We start from the raw sequence: 21,305 nt of genomic DNA, 5'->3' as shown, positions 1-21,305 counted from the left end.
TAGCTACCACTTCCAAAACTATGTTGAATAATGGTGGTGACAGTGGGTTTTGTTCCTGATCTTGTCTTTGTTCCTTAGAGGGAATGCTTTCAGTTTTTTCACTATTGAGAATAATGTTTGCTGTGGGTTTATCATATATGGCCTTTATTATATTGAGGTAGGTTCCTTCTATGCCCATTTTTGGAAGAGTTTCTATCATAAGTGGGTATTGAATTTTGTCAAAAGTTTTTTCTCCATCTACTGAGACTATCATATGGTTTTTATCTTTCAATTTGTTAATATGGTATATCATATTGTGTGTACTGAAGAATGCTACTGTCTTTTGATGCATCTGTGCTTGCACTTCATTAGGAATATATCTAGAAATGAAACTTTTCGGTTGTAGGGAATGCATACATAGGTATACTAAAATAAGGTAAGTAATGCTAGCAATTTTATAAAGTAGATTCACCAATCTACCCTCTTAGCCACAATGTTTGACAGTTCTTGATATCTGATATCTTTGCAAACACTACCAACATTACTAATGGTAATGGTGGACCTTTCCATAGAACTATGAATGTATTTTTTGTTATTTAGATACCCTCTTTTATGACATGTTTGTTCAAATTTCTTCATTTTTTTTTTTTCTATTGAGCTATCTTTTTCTATTTGATGACTCTTTTAACACTGTGGATAGGAGTCCACTGTCAGATAAAATTAATTCAAAAATCTTTTTACTGCTCTGCCATTTCACTTTCTTAATTGTGCCAATTTTTTCCAGTAAATTCTTAATGTTTTCCTTATGGTCAATACCTTTATGAGTACTACTGAAGAAATATTTCCTTGAGTATTATGAAGATAGACTCCTATTACACTTTCCAGAATCTTTGTGTATAGTGTAAGAGAAGAGTCAAGTTTCATTTTTCTATATAATTATTCAATTGACTTTGTGCTCCTTATTGGGAGGGGTAACCTCTCATTTCCTCCATTGCTCTGCTGACCCAATTTGGCTACATGCTTGGATCTATTTCTGAACTCTTATTCCGTTCATTGGTCTATTTGTCTATCCTGTACCAATAAAAACACTGTCATGACTAATACAGTTTTATTTAATAAGTCTTGTTTTCAAGTACAGCAGTCTTCTAATTCTGTTTTTCTTTAATGCTGTCTTAACTAGTTGTGCCCCATTGCATTTCTCTATACATTTTAGAAGTGAAAACAATCAGCTGAAATTTATATTGCTATACTGGTAAATCCATGAATCAATAGATAAAAGCCTGTCATCTTTACACCATTACTGAATTTTTCATTTCATGATTTAGGTTCTTTATTTATCTTGTTTTATAGTTTTCTGTGTAAAAGTCTTAAACAGCTTTTATTAGATTTACTCTTAGATATTTTATTATTTTTATTTTATTGTAGATGAAATCTTTATATAATTTGTTTCTATTTTATATAAAAAATATTGACATATAATTTACTTTTACTTGGACTTTATATTCAGTAATCTTGTTAAACTCAACTACTAATTCTAACAATTTATCTGCTAAATGATTTTTTCTATTTCCTTTGTTTCTAATTCATATGACTGATTTATTTTCCTTTCTCAGTACAATGAAAATAGAAATGGTCATAGCAGTCATCTTTGTATTGTTTTTACTCCAGAGGTAAAGCTTTTAATATTTATGATTAATATTTATTGCCATATATCACATTAAAGAAATTTCCTTCTTGTTTTAGTTAGCTGTTTCTTTTTAAATCATAAATAGATGTTGAGTTTTAGAAAATGTTTTTGTTTTTCCATATTATGGCTTCATTATAGTTTTCTATATTATCTAATTAATGTGATGATTTACACTGATTCATTTCAAATGTTGGACAAACCTTACAATCCTGGTATAAACCAAACTTGATTACAACATGTTATTTTTATTGCTATTTTTATTTATAGTTTGAATGGGATTTTTGTATCTATGTTCACACACAATAACGTTATTCATTTGCTAAGTCTACCCTGACTCTTTGTGACCCCATGACCCCATGGACTGCAGCATGTCAGGCTTCCCTGTCCTTCACTGTCTCTTGGAGTTTTTGCAAACTCATGTCCATTGAGTCCATGACACTATCTAACCATACCACCCTCTGCTGCCCTCTTTTCCTTTTGCCCTCAATCTTTTCCAGCATCAGGGTCTTTTCCAATGAGTCAGCTCTTTGCATCAGGTGGCCAAAGTACTGGGGCTTCACCATCAGTCATTCCAATGAGTATTCAGACTTGATTTCCTTTAGGGTTGGACTGGTTTGATCTCCTTGCTGTCCAAGGGACTCTCAAGAGTCTTCTCCAACACCACAATTCAAAAGCATCAATTCTTCCATGCTCAGCCTTCTTTATGGTCCAACTCTTGCATTCATATGTGACTACTAGAAAAACCACAGCTTTGACTATACAGATCTTTGTAGGCAAAGGAATCTCTCTGCTTTTAATATACTGTCTAGATCTGTCATAGCTTTCCTTTCATGGAGCAAGCATCTTTTAATTTCATGGCTGCAGTCACCATCCACAGTGATTTGGGAGCCCATGAAAATAAAATCTGTCACCACTCCCACTTTTTCCTCATCTATTTGCCATGAAGTGATGAGACTGGACGCCATGCCATATCACGCATGATATGGACTTATAATTTTCACTTAATGCCCTTTTTAAGTTTTTATTTTGTAAGTTTTAACACTTTTAGGTTCAAGAATAGTCACTTTTCAATATTGTATTAGTTTCAGCATGGTGATTTGGGTTTTTGTAGATTATATTCCATTATAGATTATTCTAAGATACTGTATATAATTCCAAGTGGTATACAGCAAGAACCTTGATGCTTATCTATTTTATGTATAGTAGTTGGGTTTGTTAATCTCATTCTCCTAATTTGATCCTCCCTCTTCCCGCTACCCTTTGGCGACCATATATTTGCTTTCTATGTATGTGAGTCTTTTTTGTATATAGATTCATTTGTATTTGTTTTTTTAGATTCCAGAACATTAGGGGTATCATATAATACTTGTCTTTCTCTGACTTATTTCACTAAGCATAATATTCTCTAGGCCCATCCATATAGCTACAAATGGCAATAATTCATTCTTTTTTATGGCTGAGTAATATCCCATGGTATATATGTATCACATCTTCTCAAGTCAATCATCTACTGACAGGCATTTGAGTTACTTCCATGTCTTGGCTATTGTAAACAGTGCTGCTATCAATACTGGTGTGCAAGTATGTTTACAAAGTAGAGTTTTCACTGTTTCTGCATACATTCCCAGAAGTGGAGTTGCTGGATCATATGGTAGTTCTACTTTTAGTTTTCTAAGAAACCTCCATACAACTCTCAATAGCAACTGCACCAATTTACATTTTCACCAATAGTGTAAAAGAATTCTCTTTTCTCCATATCCCCTCCAACATCAGTTTGTGGATTTTTTGATGAAAGGCATTCTGACTAGAATGAGGTGCTACCTCATTGTGGTTTTGATTTGCATTTCTCTAATGATCAACAGTGTTGAGCATTTTTTCATATGCCTGTTAGCTATCTGTATGTCGTCTTTGGAAAAATGTCTTTTTAGATTTTCTTCCCATTTTTATAAATTGGATTCTTTTTTTTTTTTTTTTTTGAGTTTATGAGCTGTTTGCATATTTTGGATATTAACCCTCTGTCAGAGGCATAGTATGCAAATATTTTCTCCCATTCCATAGGCTGTCTTTCATTGGTTCTCTTTGCTATGCAAAAGCTTTTACATTTGCTTTTATAGCTTTTGCCTTGAGAAACTAAACAAAGAAAACATTGCTACAATTTATGTCAAAGAAAGTTTTGCCTATGTTCACTTCTAGGAATTTAATGGTGTCATAAACTAACATTTAGGTATTTTAAACTTGTTAAGTTTATTTTTGTATGTGGTGTGAAGGAATGTTCTATTTCATTGTTTTACATGCAGCTGTTCAGCTTTCCCAACACTACTTGTTGAAGAAACTTTTCCTCTTGTATATTCTTGCCTCCTTTGTCACAGATAAACCCACAAGTGCATGGGTTTATTTCTGGGCTCTCTATTGTGTTCCATTGTTCTATATGTCTGTTTTTGAGTTAATACCACACTGTGTTGATCAGTGGCTTTGTAGTATAGTATAGAAACCAGAAGCATTATGCTTTGCTTTTTTCCTCCCCTCAGAATTGCTTTGGCAATTATGGGTCTCTTCTGGTTCCATATAAATCTTAGGATTATTTATCTTAGTTCTTTGAAGAATATCATAGATATTTTGATAGGGATTGCATTAAATCTGTAGACTGTTCTGGGCAGTATGGTCATTTAAAAAATATTTATTCTTCCAATCCAAGAGCATAGAATATCTTTCTGTTTCTCTGAATCATCTTCAATTTTCTTTCTCAAAGTTTTATACTTTCAGCATCTAGGTATTTTACCTCTTTGGTTATGTTTAGTCCTTAGGTATTTTATTTTTTGATGCAATTTTAAAAGAGATTTTTTTTTAACTTTCTCTGATATTTCATTATTAGTGTATACAAATGCAACCAATTTCTGTATATTAATCTTGTATCCTATGACCCAGCTGAATACATTTGTTCTAATAGTTTTGGGGTGTATACTTTATATAGAGTATCATATCAGGTGTAAATAGTGACAGTTTTAACTCTCCCCTTTCAATCTGGATACCTTTTATTTCTCATCTGATTGCCGTGGCTAGGACTTCCAATACTATGTTGAACAGAAGTGATGAGAGTGGGTAACCTTGTCTTCTTCCTGAATTTAACGGGAAGGCTTTTAGCTTTTCACCATTAAGTATTATGCTGGCTATGGGTTTGTCATAAATGGGCTTTATGTCATTGACATATATTCCCTCTATACCCACTTTGAGAGTTTTTATCATAGATGAATATTGAATTTTGTCAAATGCTTTTTCTGTATAGAGATGATCATGTGGGTTTTGTCTTTCCTTTCGTGAATGTGGTGTATTGTACAGACTGAGTTGTATATATTGAACCATCCTATGACTCTGGAATGAATTCAACTTGATCATGGTGCTTGATCCTTTTTATGTATTGTTAGGTTAGGTATGCTAACAGTTTGTTGATGATTTTTGCACCTATATTCATCACAGAGATTGGCCTATGATTTTCTAGTTTCATAGTGTTTTTGGCTGATTTTGGTATTGGGGTGATGGTGGCTTCATAGAATGAGTTTGGGAGCATCCCCTCCTCTTCAATTTTTTAGAACAGTTTGAGAAGGACAGGAACAAGTTCTTCTTTGTAATTTTGCTAGAATTCCCTATTAAAGCCATCCAGTCCTGGACTTCTTCTGCAGGGAGTGTTTTATTATTATTACTACAGATTCTACTTCACTTCTGATGATCAATCTGTTCAAATTATGTATCTTCTTGATTTAGTTTTGGCAGCCAGTCTCCTTGCAGCCAAGAGGGCTTGTTTCCTTTATGTAGGGCTCCAAGACTGGGATTTCCAATCTGTGACTTGACCTGCTTACTCCCCAAGGGATGTGTCTATTCATGCAGATCTTTTCATCATTTCAGATCCCAAGGTGGAAGTCCCAACCCTTTGACTTTTTTCCATCCTACCTAGTTACATGGAAATCTTTCTCGCACCTTGGTTGTATAGGACTACTTTGGTCAGTTTCCAGTTCCATGAGACTTGTTCCACATGTAGGTAAATTTTTGAGTTGTTGCAGGGGAGAGGTGAGCTCTAACCCTTCTACTCTGCCATCTTGATCCAATCCCTTTTCAAGTTTTGACATCATTATGTTGGCCGCATAAGATGAGATGTATGTCACTTTTTCTTTCACAAGTTCTCAGAAAGAAAATAAATACTGTTGTTACTTATATCTTAAAACTTTGGTAGAATACATGGACGTCTGAAGTTTTTTGGCAGTTGAGAGTGTTTATGAGGTAGGTGTCCAAGCTTTCTGATACAAGTATAGGCTCTTTAGACGCTTTGTAGTGACTGTCACCCCCACCCCCAGTTACTAAACAAGGGAAACATGCTCTCTGACTTATTTATTCTAACAGCTTTCAGCAATTTGCCTGAACTAGCAATATACCTTCATAGCTCTTAATTTTGGCATCCCCTTGCTTTTGCAGGTCAATCTCTCAAATAGGGAACCCTGAAAATGGTTTGAGCTCAGCCATCTTCCATAGTAATCATGTGGGTTAGAGAATAAGCATATATTCTGGCCATATCAAACAAATAGCATTATAGCTGTCCCACACTACCTTCCTTTCACCCCTCATCCCTGAGCTGTTCCTACCAGATTTCCTATCAAAGGATTTTTCAGTCAAGAGCAAACTTCCAGTATCTATATTCACATACATCTTTTACACATACCCCGAAACCTCTAAGAACACAAGATTGTTTTCAGGTCATTACCCCTTCATCTGGCTTCAAGTTCTCTTGGAGTTCATGAGACTTAGCTTAGGGGCAGACTGGATATATAGAAACAGAGCTATATATATGCATGTGTACTAAGTTGTTTCAATTGTGTCTGACTCTTTGCAACCCTTTGGACTGTAACCTGTCAGGCTCCTCTGTCCATGGGATTCTTCAGGCAAGAATACTGGAGTGGGTTGCCATGCCCTTCTCCAGGGGATCTTCCCAACCCAGAGTTTGAACCTGTGTCTTTGTCTTCTGCATTGTCAAGAGGGTTCTTTACCAGTAGCACCACTTGGGAAGCCCAATGCATGTGTGTATATATGTATATAAATGTATTAATTTGATAAAAGATGATTCCAAATTTAGAAGGGAAGGATGAAATATTCAGCAAGTGGTATTGGCATAACTCTTAGTCATCAGGTAAGAAATAAAATAATTCCTATTTCATGTCTCACACCAAAATAAACTCTGGATAAAGGCCTAAATATATTAAAGGAATAAATATATAAGACAGTATTCTTCATGATCTTGAGGTGAGAAAGGCTTTCTAAGAATGACACAAAACCCAGAGCCAGAAAAGAAAGAAACAGAATTATTTAAATATTTTTAAAATTTTTGCTTGAAATAAAAATCCTAATCAAAGTCATAAACAAAACCAAGAAAAATATCTGTAGGTTTCATCACAGAGAAAGCTAACTTCCTTACTACATAAACATTTTTCACAAATCTACAAAAAAAATGATAACTCTGCAAAAAAAAAAAAAAAAAAAACAGACAAAGAATATACACAGAAATGTCACTAGAGAAAAATAGATGTTCAGTTTCATTTAAGATACAAGCAAAGTGCTAATATTATAATAATAAACTTCCTTTTACTTAACAAAATGATGTTGGTTATACACTGCTGTTAGAAAGGTTGTAAGGAATCAGGTATCCTCAAACACTGCTGACGGGAGCAGAATTTGATACAATGTCTATGCAGGGTACAAACTAGGAATAAGAATTAATTAGAACTAAATTAGTGCTTAAAGGAAATACAATCCAACTTTCAAAGATAGGATGTCTGATTGAATTATCCTGTCTGAGCTTTCTATACTGCCTATTAGCTTAGTCAGTCAGACTAAGCTTCATACTTTCTGGAGGATGAAAACATCATTTAGAACCTCAAGTTATCTCTATAATAGAGATACACACACACACACACATATATAGTAGTATATAATGTTCAAATAAAACAAAACCAAAAGGCAAACCTAAGATATGATGACAATATGTGACCCAAACCCAAGACAAATAATAAGCTAGTTATCAAACACATTTTTTAAAAATTGGAGGATAATTGCTTCACAATGTAGTGTTGGTTTCTGCCATACAACAACCTGAATCAGCCATAAGTATACATATGTCTCTAACCCCATCCTGCCCCTCTACATTATTACAGAGCACCGGGTTGAGCTCCCTGTCAAACACATATTTAAAGTAACTATATTCAACATGTTCAAGGAAATAGAAGAGTGATAATTTAGGAAGATAACAGAAAACTTTAAAAAGAACCAAGTGGAAGGTCTAGAGCTAAGAGAGAACTGAAATTTAACTCCATGGGTGAATCTACCATTAGATTAGATACCACTGAAGAACTGGTGAACTTTTAAAGATAAGTCAGAAGAAAGTATCCAAAATGAAACACAAAGAGTGAAAGGATAGAAAACACAAAACAAATAAAAATGTATGAGTGTGATGATATCTTAATAGCCTCCTAACACTAAAAGTGCAGAGAGATATTATTACAAGTTTGACATCAAGAAAGAACATTTAACCACAATTTATGTTTAAATTACTATTTTCTTATACAATTTCCAACCTAATAAAAATCCAGGCAAGGGTTTCTTTCCACTTTTAGGACTTAAGTATTTTAAAAGAAACATTCAATGTATCAAACATATTAGATAAATTATACAAATTAGAAAGAATGTTTAACTACTTACATTCCATACGCTGAGCTCACAGCAAGGCTAGTAATCTGTTGTGGAGGTTCACCATCCACCCACACCAACTGAATAACAAGTTCTGCTTGATATCCTGGAGGCATCCGCACTGGTCGTGTCTTAACACTAGAAAAACAGAAAAGATAATTGCATCATATACAGTTCAAATACATATGCTCATGCTGATTTTCAGAACTCATAACAATAATCTTCCTACAGAAATATACAATACCAGGCACTGAGGACATTATGCAAGTAAACAGTATCTTCTAGCTTTCTCAAAATACACCAAGCCACTTGTCATGTCTTAACCTTTCCTTGAAGTAGCTTTTCAGTCAGTCAAGATATAGAACTTCACTGGACTTCATGAGTTCTTTTTTCTCTTTTGATAGTAGTATTTTAAATTATTTTTATTATTTAATTATTTTTCTTACACAATATTTGTTACATATGGGTAAGTTACAATACATGACAGTAAGAACTATGACCATTAATCTACAACCCAACTTGTGTTCAACATACTCAAAACCTGAATTCCTGTTCTTGCTCTCTAAATTTGCTCCACCTCACCTGCAGCCTTCTCTATCAAAGCTATGTTTTCTTTAGGGTTCTTCAGGGAAGAAAATGTATTAATTAGTAATGAAGAATAAAAATACTGGGCTCTTTTCATAGATAGTCCCCCAAATGACCAAGGTACCTCTTGGTGGAATGTAGACCACTTAACAACAGCTTAATAAAAGAGGATAATTTCATTTGGCAAGTTTCAAAGAATCACACAATTAACATGTAAAGTTGTTTTAAAACTTGGCAGCAACTCTTACTTGAGGCATGGGATACTGTCCTTTGTTACTCCTTCACTAGCCACAGTGTTGGTGCTTCCAGAAAGACTCCTTGAAGGAAGCTGGGATGAAAGATCTGGAAATGGAGGACTTGTTTCTGGTTCTGGGGTAATAATATCTTCAATATCATACTGCAGTCGTACCTCTAATGACTTAAAAAAAGAAAAATCAAGTTTTTGATTTAGTCTAGGTTGTCATGATAATAATAATGATAATATTAAAATATCTGGCATTTTTTGGTAATTATTATTTGTTCAGATTAACTAGTTCAATTTCAATTCATACTAAAGATACCCTAAACTGAATTAAATAGTAAATTACATAAAATATTCAGTGGCATTCACAAAAAATGTAAAATGTTTTTAATTCTTTAGAATTATAAGAAAAATACCTACCAGTGGAGATAAATTTTCTATATAATAAATATTTCTTAAGATAAAGTATAAATTACAATTCCACATATGATAAAATAAAAGGAGAAATTGGTCTGGTTAGTCCAGTGAAATAAACTAAATTGGATGTGTATGTGTATTTACATACACACAACACACAAATTGTTATTTGTACAAAACTTTTTAGCTTTAAAAAAATTAATTCAATCTTGACTTTGAATTAATTCAGTATAATTTTCCAAAATAAATTCCATATTTTGTTTATTAGTTTAGCTCTTATATAATTTCATTAGCTTGGTCAGAATTGCTTAATGAAAAAAATATGATAATTTAAATTGGAAAAAAAGGTGATCCAAAACCTTTTCTTTTAAGCTAAGAATGTTTAAAAATTACCTTATGACTACAGTCAATGCTTCAAAAACATCAATTTTATAACACAAACATTGTCTTTCATTATAAAAATAAGCATTTTTGACATTGAAAACAATTGCTTACAAAAAATGAAATTATGGAGTAGTGAATACAGCAATATTATCCAAATTATTTTCATAATTATCTTAACACTTAAATCCTCTGGTGGCATTAACAATTATCAAGTGCTTACTACACTTAGATACTCTGACTTTACATAATATCACAAAACCCTATGAAAATGGCATTACAATTTATAGTTTATCACTACTCTCTATTTTTCTATTTTATTTACACAGGAAATTATATGAGTGATGAAGCTGGACTATACTACTGACTAATGGGGTCTTGTGACTTGTTTAGTCACACAGGTATTCACTGGTGAAGCCAGAATTAAAAGCTAGGGTTATCTGACTCAAATGCCTGGAATTTAACTACTACTATACGCCAAGAGCAATGTGTAATTTTATTCACTAAGGTAAAAGCAGTTATATTTAGGCCTTTAATAGAAAATCTTTATTTTCTTATAAAATGGAGTGGGTAGAGAAGACCCATTATACACAGGTGCCTTTATTTAGACTTAACTTATCCCTTAAGAGCATCATTATTTTGAACAATTAAACTATTTCATTATGATTAAAACTTAATATTAGGTAAGGCAGCCCCATAATTATTTCCACCCTATAAAAAATGTTGCTATTAAAAGATCATTCAAAGTAATCTTACTGCAGTTGATAGTCATTTATGGCAGTTAATTGACAAAAGGGACAACCTAAAAAATTTAATAAAGATATAGAACAAAGCTTGCATTAATTTGACATTTATACATAAAATAAATCAATGACTGTGTATATAAAACCTATAGGCATAGTCTATCCTATTTAATAATACTAAATTTTGATAGCTGATTTTGTCATTTTAAACCAAATTATTTTTTAACATAGTAACAAAAACAGTTAAAAATCCTATGAATTGGATAACTGACTATGTACTGTACTCTTGATGGCTTAAAACCATACCAAGCACTAGTCAAAATCTATGATAATTGATTCCTTTTAATAACTTGAAGTGTAAAAGTTAATTTTTAAATGACTTACCACTATTTCTGTTGTAATTTCATGTCTGCTGAATTTATAAATTATGACATATGCAGAGACTCCTGATACACAGAATATTCTGCTCTCTGGACACCAGTAGATCATCTGAATGGCATATGGGTCTTCCTCTACAATCTCACATGTTTGTTTTCCTTCTCCTACCTTCTGTTTTTCAAATACTTTTGAAGTTTTTAGCTTGTATAGCATCTGCAAAGTTACTATAAGATATTGAATCATAGTTATCTTCTAATTTGCATTTAATTCTTTCATTTGTTGAAGTTTTTTCAATATATCTGTTACATCACAAAAATTAAAATCAAAGTAAGCAAAATTAACTATATTTTAACAAGGAATTATTCAGTCATGCTCTCATATCTGTACCGTTTAGCTGGAGGAAGACTATAGGGAAAAAATAAACATGTATTGAACATATACTGTATACCAAGGAATGTGCAGGACTTAGTGTGCACTGTCTCATGTGTTCCTCAGAAGAGTCCCGTGAAGTATTTATATCCTTGTTTATTGATAAAACACTTGAGTTCAGAAAGTTTATAATGAAATTACTGAATCTACTTCTTTCCCAAGATTGAGAAGTCCTTTTTTTTTAAAAAAAAAAATTTAATTGAAGTATAATTGCTTTACAGAATTTTGTTGTTTTCTATCAAACCTCAACATGAATCAGCCATAGGTATACATATATCCCCTCCCTTTTGAATTTCCCTCCCATCTCCCTCCCCATCCCACCCCTCTAGGTTGATGCAGAGCTCCTGGCTGAGTTTCCTGGGCATACAGCAAATTCCCCTTGGCTGTCTATTTTACAGATGGTGATGTAAGTTTCCAGTTACTCTTTCCATACATCTTTTTTCATTGTTTTCCCTTTTCATTGTTGGATGAAAGGTTGATGCTATTCAAGAGTTTATTCCTCTCAACAAATTTTTAGACATTCCTTCAGATGAGAAATACTTGTAATTTACCAGTTAGAAATATTGGGAATGATCTACATTATTTTAGAAGGGCCATTTCTGAGTGGCTCTGTGTTAGGAAACATTCAGTTATAATTTCTAAAAAGTCTGGTCTGTGAATTGTTTTCAGGAATATTTATTTGGAGGAATATTATTTCCATTTTAGAACTGGATGATAGTTCCACAATGTTAAGATCTCTGATCCTGCAAAGAATTCTTGAGAAAATTTCTAAAAATCTGGGAGTTCCTGCCAAATGTGCACAATCTGAAACAATCATGAGAAACATTAGTCAGACTCAAAATGAAAGAGATTCTACAAAAGAACTGGCCTGAACTAAAAATGCCAATGATGAAATACTTAGCCATTCCAGACTAAAGAAAAGTCAAAAGATAGACTACTACAATCCAACAAATAATCTGAGCTTTTATTTTACTAAATGAGAATATTATTGGAACAATTGGCTAAAGTGAGTAAGATCTGGAAGTTAGATAGTAGTATTATATTAATATTAAACTCCTGATTTTGATAACTATGATTTCATAACATAAAAGAGTGCCCTTGTTTATAAGAAATACACACTGAAGTATTTAGGGGGGCATGTACTGTTAAGAACATCATATTTGTAGCTTACTCTCAAATGGTTACAAAAAGCTATGTACATGTATATGTTCATGTGTGTATGTGTGTAAGAAAATGGAGGCAAAAGAGAAAGGGTGCAAGCAAGCAAGTGCTAGAGTGACAGCATGCTTATGGTAGAAGAGTGGGTGAAGGGAACACATGTATACACTGAAATTTGGGTAATCTTGCTGAAGGCTATACACACTTCATAGTACATTTTTGTGATTTTTCTGTAAGCTTGATATGACATGGAAATAATAAAAGAATACTACAGACATAATGATTTGACTTTGAGTTAACCAATAGAGATTATCCTTAGTAGGCCCAACAGAATCTGGTGAGCCCTTTAAAAGAGGGACTGAGGCCCTCCCTGAAGTTAGAGACATACTCCTTTGAAGAAACAAATCATATGAGTTTTATTTATTTATTTATTTTTCCCAATTATTTTTATTAGTTGGAGGCTAATTACTTTACACTATTGTAGTGGTTTTTGCCATACATTGACATGAATCAGCCATGGATTTACATGTGTTCCCCATCCTGAACCCCCCTTCCACCTCCCTTCCCATCCCATCCCTGGGGGTCATCCCAGTGCTCCAGGCCCGAGCACTTGTCTCATGCATCCAACCTGGACTGGCGATCTGTTTCACACTTGATAATATACATGTCTCGATGCTGTCCTCTCGAAACATCCCACCCTCACCTTCTCCCATAGAGTCCAAAAGTCTGTTCTATACATCTGTGTCTCTTTTTCTGTCTTGCATATAGGGTTATCGTTACCATCTTTCTAAATTCCACATATATGTGTTAGTATACTGTATTGGTGTTTTTCTTTCTGGCTTACTTCATTGTGTATAATGGGCTCCAGTTTCATCCATCTCATTAGAACTGACTCAAATAATTCTTTTTAATGGTTGAGTAATATTCCATTGTGTATATGTAACATAGCTTTCTTATTCATTCGTCTGCTGATGGGCATCTAGGTTGCTTCCATGTCCTGGCTATTATAAACAGTGCTGTGATGAACATTGGGGTACACGTGTCTCTTTCAGATCTGGTTTCCTCAGTGTGTATGCCCAGGAGTGGGATTGCTAGGTCATATGGCAGTTCTATTTCCAGTTTTTTAAGGAATCTCCACACTGTTCTCCATAGTGGCTGTACTAGTTTGCATTCCCACCAACAGTGAAAGAGGGTTCCCTTTTCTCCACACCCTCTCCAGCATTTATTGCTTGTAGACTTTTGGATAGCAGCCATCCTGACTGGCGTGTAATGGTACCTCATTGTGGTTTTGATTTGCATTTCTCTGATAATGAGTGATGTTGAGCATCTTTTCATGTGTTTGTTAGCCATCTGTATGTCTTCTTTGGAGAAATGTCTGTTTAGTTCTTTGGGCCATTTTTTGATTGGGTCATTTATTTTTCTGGAATTGAGCTTCAGGAGTTGCTTGTATATTTTTGAGATTAATCCTTTGTCTGTTTCTTCATTTGCTATTATTTTCTCCCAATCTGAAGGTTGTCTTTTCACCTTGCTTATAGTTTCCTTTGTCATGCAAAAGCTTTTAAGTTTCATTAGGTCCCACTTGTTTATTTTTGCTTTATTTCCAATATTCTGGGAGGTGGGTCATAGAGGATCCTGCTGTGATTTATATAGGAGAGTGTTTTGCCTATGTTCTCCTCTAGGAGTTTTATAGTTTCTGGTCTTACATTTAGACCTTTAATCCATTTTGAGTTTATTTTTGTGTATGGTGTTAGAAAGTGTTCTAGTTTCATTCTTTTACAAGTGGTTGACCAGTTTTCCCAGCACCACTTGTTAAAGAGGTTGTCTTTTTTCCATTGTATATTCTTGCCCCCTTTGTCGAAGATAAGGTGTCCATAGGTACGTGGATTTATCTCTGGGCTTTCTATTTTGTTCCATTGATCTATATTTCTGTCTTTGTGCCAGTACCATACTGTCTTGATGACTGCGGCTTTGTAGTAGAGCCTGAAGTCAGGCAGGGTGATTCCTCCAGTTCCATTCTTCTTTCTTAAGATTACTTTGGCTATTCAAGGTTTTTTGTATTTCCATACAAATTGTGAAATTATTTGTTCTAGTTCTGTGAAGAATACCATTGGTAGCTTGATAGGGATTGCACTGAATCTATAGATTGCTTTGGGTAATATACTCATTTTCACAATATTAATTTTTCCAATCCATGAACACGGTATGTTTCTCCATCTACTTGTGTCCTCTTTGATTTCCTTCATCAGTGTTTTATAGTTTTCTGTGTATAGGTCTTTTGTTTCTTTAGGTAGATATACTCTTAAGTATTTTATTCATTTTGTTGCAATGGTGAATGGTATTTTTCCTTAATTTCTCTTTCTGTTTTCTCATTGTTAGTGTATAGGAATGCAAGGGATTTCTGTGTGTTAATTTTATATCCTACAACTTTACATATTCATTGATTAGCTGTAGTAATTTTCTGGTAGAGTCTTTAGGGTTTTCTATGTAGAGGATCATGTCATCTGCAAACAGCGAGAGTTTCACTTCTTCTTTTCCTATCTGGAATCCTTTGACTTCTCTTTCTGCTCTGATTGCTGTGGCCCAAACTTCCAAAACTATGTTGAATAGTAGTGGTGAGAGTGGGCAACCCTTGTCTTGTTCCTGATTTTAGGGGAAATGCTTTTAATTTTTCACCATTGAGGATAATGTTTGCTGTGGGTTTGTCACATATAGCTTTTATTATGTTGAGGTATGTTCTTCTATTACTGCTTTCAGGAGAGTTTTAATCATAAATGGATGTTGAATTTTGTCAAAGGCTTTTTCTGCATCTATTGAGATAATCATATGGTTTTTATCTTTCAATTTGTTAATGTGGTGTATTACATTGATTGATTTGTGGATATTAAAGAATCCTTGCATTCCTGGGATAAAGCCCACTTGGTCATGATGTATGATCTTTTTAATGTGTTGTTGGATTCTGTTTGCTAGAATTTTGTTAAGGATTTCTGCATCTATGTTAATTAGTGATATTGGCCTGTAGTTTTCTTTTTTTTGTGGCATCTTTGTCTGGTTTTGGAATTAGGGTTATGGTGGCCTCATAGAATGAGTTTGGAAGTTTACCTTCATCTGCAATTTTCTGGAAGAGTTTGAGTAAGAGAGTTGTTAGCTCTTCTCTAAATTTTTGGTAGCATTCAGCTGTGAAGCCATCTGGTCCTGGGCTTTTGTTTGCTGAAAGATTTCTGATTACAGTTTTGATTTCCTTGCTTGTGATGGATCTGTTAAGATCTTCTATTTCTTTCTGCTTCAGTTTTGGAAAGTTATACTTTTCTAAGATGTCCATTTCTTCCAAGTTGTCCATTTTATTGGCATAGAGCTTCTGGTAGTAGTCTCTTATGATCCTTTGTATTTCAGTGTTGTTTGTTGTGATCTCTCCATTTTCACTTCTAATTTTGTTGCTTTGGTTCTTCCCCCTTTGTTTCTTGATGAGTCTTGCTAACAGTTTGTCAATTTTGTTTATCTTTTCAGAAAACCAGCTTTTTGCTTTGTTGATTTTTGCTATGATCTCTTTTGTTTCTTTTGCATTTATTTCTGCCCTAATTTTTAAGATTTCTTTCCTTCTACTAACCCTGGGGTTCTTCATTTCTTCCTTCTCTAGTTGTTTTAGGTGTAGAGTTAGGTTATTTATTTGACTTTTTTTCTTGTTTCTTGAGGTAAGCCTGTAATGCTATGGACCTTCCCCTTAGCACTGCTTTTACAGTGTCCCATAGGTTTTGGGTTGTTGTGTTTTCATTTTCATTCATTTCTATGCATATTTAATTTCTTTTTTGATTTCTTCTCTGATTTGTTGGATATTCAGAAGCATGTTGTTTAGCCTCCATATGTTTGAATTTTTAATAGTTTTTTTTTTTTTTTTCCTGTAATTGAGACCTAATCTTACTGCATTGTGGTCAGAAAAGATGACTGGAATGATTTCATTTTTTTTAAATTTACCAAGGCTAGATTAATGGCCCAGGATGTGATCTTTTCTGGAGAATATTGTGTGTGCACATGAGAAAAAGGTGAAATTGATTGTTTTGGACATGAGTTTTAAAATTGCAAGAAAATGAATTCCGCCAACAATTACATGAGCTTGGAAGAGAACTCTGAGCTGCAGATTAGCCAACACCTCAATTTCAGTCTCTTAGACCCAAGCAACAGAGAAGGCAATGGCACCCCACTCCAGTACCCTTGCCTGGAAAATCCCATGGACAGAGGAGCCTGGTAGGCTGTGGTCCATGGGGTCGCTAAGAGTCAGACACGACTGAGGAACTTCACTTTCACTTTTCACTTTCATGCATTGGAGAAGGACATGGCAACCCCACTCCAGATTCTTGCCTGTAGAATCTTAGGGACAGGGGAGCCTGGTGGGCTGTCGTCTATGGGGTCGCAGAGTTCAACACGACTGAAGTGACTTAGCAGCAGCAGCAGACCTGAGCAAAGAACCCAAAAAATCTGACCCAGAGTCATGACACAGAAACTGTGAAGCAATATATGGGTATTGTTTTAAACTGCTAACTTGTGGTAATTTGCTGTGTTCAGTCAGTCAGTCATGTTCAACTCTTTGCAACCCCATGGACTACAGCACAGCATGCCTCCCTGTCCATTACCATCTCCTGGAGCTGGCTCAAATTCATGTCCATTGAGTTGGTATGCCATCCAACCATCTCATCCCTCTGTCATCCCCTTCTCCTCCTGCCTTCAATCTTTCCCAACAACAGGGTCTTTTTTAGTGAGTCAGCTCTTAGGATCAGGTGGCCAAAGTATTTGAGCTTCAGTATGTCCTTCCAGTGAATATTAAGGATTGATTTCCTTTAGGATTGACTGATCTCCTTGCTGTCCAATGGACTCTCAAGAGTCTTCTCCAACACCACAGTTCAAAAGCATCAATTCTTTGGTGCTCATACTTCTTATAGTCCCACTCTCACATCCACACATAACTACTGGAAAAACCATAGCTTTGACTAGATGGACCTTTGTCAGAAATGTCTCTGCTGTTTAATATGCTATCTTGTTTTGTCATAGCTTTTCTTCCAAGGAGCAAGTATCTTTTAATTTCATGGCTGTAGTCACCATCTGCAGTGATTTGGGGCCCAAGAAAATAAAGTCTGTCACTGTTTCCATTGTTTTCCCATCCGTTTGCCATGAAGTAATGGGACCGGATGCCATGGTCTTGGTTTTTTGAATGTTGAGTTTTAAGTGAGCTTTTTCAATTTTCTCTTTCACCTTCATCAAGATGCTTTTTAGTTTCTCTTCATTTTCTCTCATAAGGGTGGTATCATCTGTATATCTGAGGTTATTGATATTTCAATCACAATCTTTATTCCAGCTTGTGCTTCATACAGTCTGGCACTTTGCGCGATGTACTCTGCATATAAGTTAAATAAGCACAGTGACAATATACAGCCTTTAACGTACTCCTTTCCCAATTTGGAACCAGTCGGTTGTTGCATGTCCGATTCTAACTGATGCTTCTTGACCTGTATACAGATTTTTCAGGAGGCAGGTAAGGTGGTCTGGTATTCCCATCTCTTGAAGAATTTTCCACAGTTTGTTGTGATCCACACAGTCAAAGGCTTCAGAGTAGTCAATGACACAGAAGTACATGTTTTTCTACAATTTCACGCTTTTTCTATGCTCCAACAGATGTTGGCAATTTGATCTCTGGTTCCTCTGCCTTTTCTAAATCCAGCTTAAACATCTGGAAGTTCATGGTTCACTTAGTGTTGAAGCCTGACTCTGAGAATTTTGAGTATTACTTTGCTAGTGTGTAAAATGAGTGCAATTGTATCATAGTTTGAACATTCTTTCGCATTGCCTTTCTTTGGGATTGGAATGAAAACTGACCTTTTCCAGTCCTGGGGCCACTGCTTAGTTTTCCAAATTTGTTGGCATATTGAGTGCAGCATTTTCATAGCATTATCTTTAGAATTTTAAATAGCTCAGTTGGAATTCCATTATCTCCATCTACTTTGTTTGTAGTGATGCTTCATAAAGCCTACTTGACTTCTCACTCCAGGATGTCTGGTTCTAGGTGAGTGATCACATCATCATGGTTATCTGGGTCATAAAGATCTTTTTTGTACAGTTCTTCTGTGTATTGTTGCCACCTCTTCTTAATAGCTTCTGCTTCTGTTAGGTCCATGCCATTTTTGTCATTTATTATGCCCATCTTTGCATGAAATATTCCCTTGGTATCTCTAAGTTTCTTGAGGAGATCTCTAGTCTTTCCCATTCTATTGTTTTCCTCTCTTTGCATTGATCACTGAGGAAGGCTTTCTTATCTCTCCTTTCCATCTCAGCAGCTGAAGATGAATACAGCTGATCCTTGAATAATTCAGGTTTGAAATGCATGGCTCCACTTATTCTCAGATTATTTTCAGTAGTAAATACTATAGTACTATACAATCCGAGGATGACTGAATCCTCAGATGCTGAATCGTAGATACAGAGGAACAATGTAAGTGAGGGCCAACTATAAATTATGCCCCAATGTAAGTTATGGGTAGAGAGTTGACTATGTAGAGGGTTGGTACAGCCAATCTGACTGACCCCCATGTTATTCAAGGGTCAACAGTACACATATCTATTCAAATTAAATATAACTTCATTTCCTGTACTGGACCCTATCCCACAAAACTGGCACGCTGATATTTCTCCAATAACATACACTGATTTGAAGATATGCTGTCATAATGGATTACAGTAAAAATATTAAACATGCTGCAAACTTTTACAATATATGTTCTGAGTATAATAAAATACTTTATTTAGAAGTTAACTTTCTAAAATATTATCATGTATGCTTTCAGGGTGGCATGCATTTAAGTCATTAGGTTTACATTTACTTCTCATATTTTAAAAGATAAGGAGTAACTTTGAGGTGGTATGAAATGAGCAAAGATATCACTGTGCAATTAATTGTGTTCATGGAACAAATTCAGATTTACATGAAAAGGTTCATCAAAATAAAAAACCGTCATCCTTTGGAATTTCTACTTGATCAACAGATCAGAAAGGGGCCTCAGAATTCATGGTTTTAAATCTTTTAATAATTTTCCTTTGTTGATGTTTTGTTCCACTGCTAAAGGACTCGAGCTTGCAGACTAAGACTGTCATTAATATTCATCTTTCTTCCCCTGCTTTTCTGTTTATCACAGTCTTTCTCAGTTTACTTCTATACCTTCAGGTATCACTTTAGTGCTGCTTCTTCATTATATACCATTCTTGACTGTTCTTCCTAACTGATGGACATTTTTACTTGAATTTCCTGGTGTTCCAACAAAACCCAAACCTCCAGAACTCTCCTGTATTCTTATTTCCGAAGAGTTATCTCCATCTTGATGATTACTCATCCTCACAAAGTTAAGAGACCTTACTCACTTATTCTCTCCTCCTAGTCCTATCAAAATCTTATCTTCCAAAATTCACACTAAATGTTACCCCATCAAAATACATTTCTGAATCTAACTGGTTCAAATAAATCTCCCATTTCCAACATCAAATAGAACTTGGGTTGTACTACATTTAGAGTTCTTATCATATTGTTTGCCCTATAAATTTTCTGAAGGGTATGTATGGGTATAATCAAGTCTTAAATATTGAGCAGATTACTTTTTGTCCTTAAATTATGTAATTCTCAAGATTTCAAAAGAAAATTTACATTTATCAAATTATTTCTTTTGATTCTCAGGCACTTGGTAGACAAGCAGCAAAGGAAAATAAAGACTAGTAGGACAAAAGCACTTTTCCAAGACCACAGAGTGAAGAAGTGAAGGAAATTCCTTGAGCAGAGTTACTTTGACATATGAATAATTTGGTACATTTTTTCAGCATACCTTACCTCTTATAATAGGTTGCTAATAAAGAGTGATTTCAGTTCTGCCTACATCATAGAAAAAAAGTACAGTAGAAATAATACTTTAAACTGATTTAGTATTACAGGAAATACATTTTGGTAACACAACGATACGTGTATGCTAAATATGTATCTAAAATGTTAACTGTCCAAACTAAAAAGTGGTAAATGGCTATGAGTAAATACTAACCAAGTTTTTTTTTCTATAATAGAAGGAAAAATGTAAAACTTACTTGCAGATGCATCCCAAAACTTGATTGATCCATCTGCATGCCTAGATAAGAAATAAATTAGCATTAAGTATGGTCAATTAAAAAATCATAATTGTTCGAACTGTATAAAAACTTGAATTACTATTAGTGACCCCCATAGACTGTAGCCCAACAGGCTCCTCTGTCCATGGGATTCTCCAGGCAAGAATACTGGAGTGGGTAGCCTATCCTTTCTCCAGGGAATCTTCTCCACCCAGGGATCACATTCAGGTCTCCTGCACTGCATGCAGACTCTACCACTGAGCCACAGAGTACAGAATACTTCCCAACACATTTCATGAGGTCAGGTTTATACTGACACCAAAGCCAGGAAAAAACATGGCAAGAAAAGAAAATGACAGACTAATATCCCTTGAGCATAGATGTAAGGAAAAAAACTGTCAACAAAATATTAGCAAATCTAATTTAAAAAGCATAAGCATAATATAGCATAAAA

At 34.6% G+C, this 21,305-nt stretch overlaps 1 protein-coding gene across 2 annotated transcripts in view; it reads right to left on the bottom strand.

Annotated features, from left to right (window-relative positions):
• The window catches only part of STXBP5L (syntaxin binding protein 5L), a 336,789-nt gene that overhangs the window by 112,586 nt on the left and 202,898 nt on the right, over positions 1–21,305 (bottom strand). For both annotated transcript variants that reach the window (XM_065942856.1, XM_065942857.1), the window contains exons 14-17: positions 20,831–20,871; positions 11,144–11,361; positions 9,226–9,395; positions 8,405–8,530 (exon numbers count right to left, since the gene is read on the bottom strand). In XM_065942856.1, the coding sequence (XP_065798928.1) occupies positions 8,405–8,530; positions 9,226–9,395; positions 11,144–11,361; positions 20,831–20,871 (555 nt within the window). The remainder of the gene's footprint in view (positions 1–8,404; positions 8,531–9,225; positions 9,396–11,143; positions 11,362–20,830; positions 20,872–21,305) is intronic.

Source organism: Muntiacus reevesi, chromosome 8, assembly GCF_963930625.1.
Source record: "Muntiacus reevesi chromosome 8, mMunRee1.1, whole genome shotgun sequence".
Classification (NCBI taxonomy): Eukaryota; Metazoa; Chordata; class Mammalia; order Artiodactyla; family Cervidae; genus Muntiacus; species Muntiacus reevesi.
Note: the sequence above shows the minus strand (reverse complement) of the source record. Positions and strands in the feature narration are given on the sequence as shown.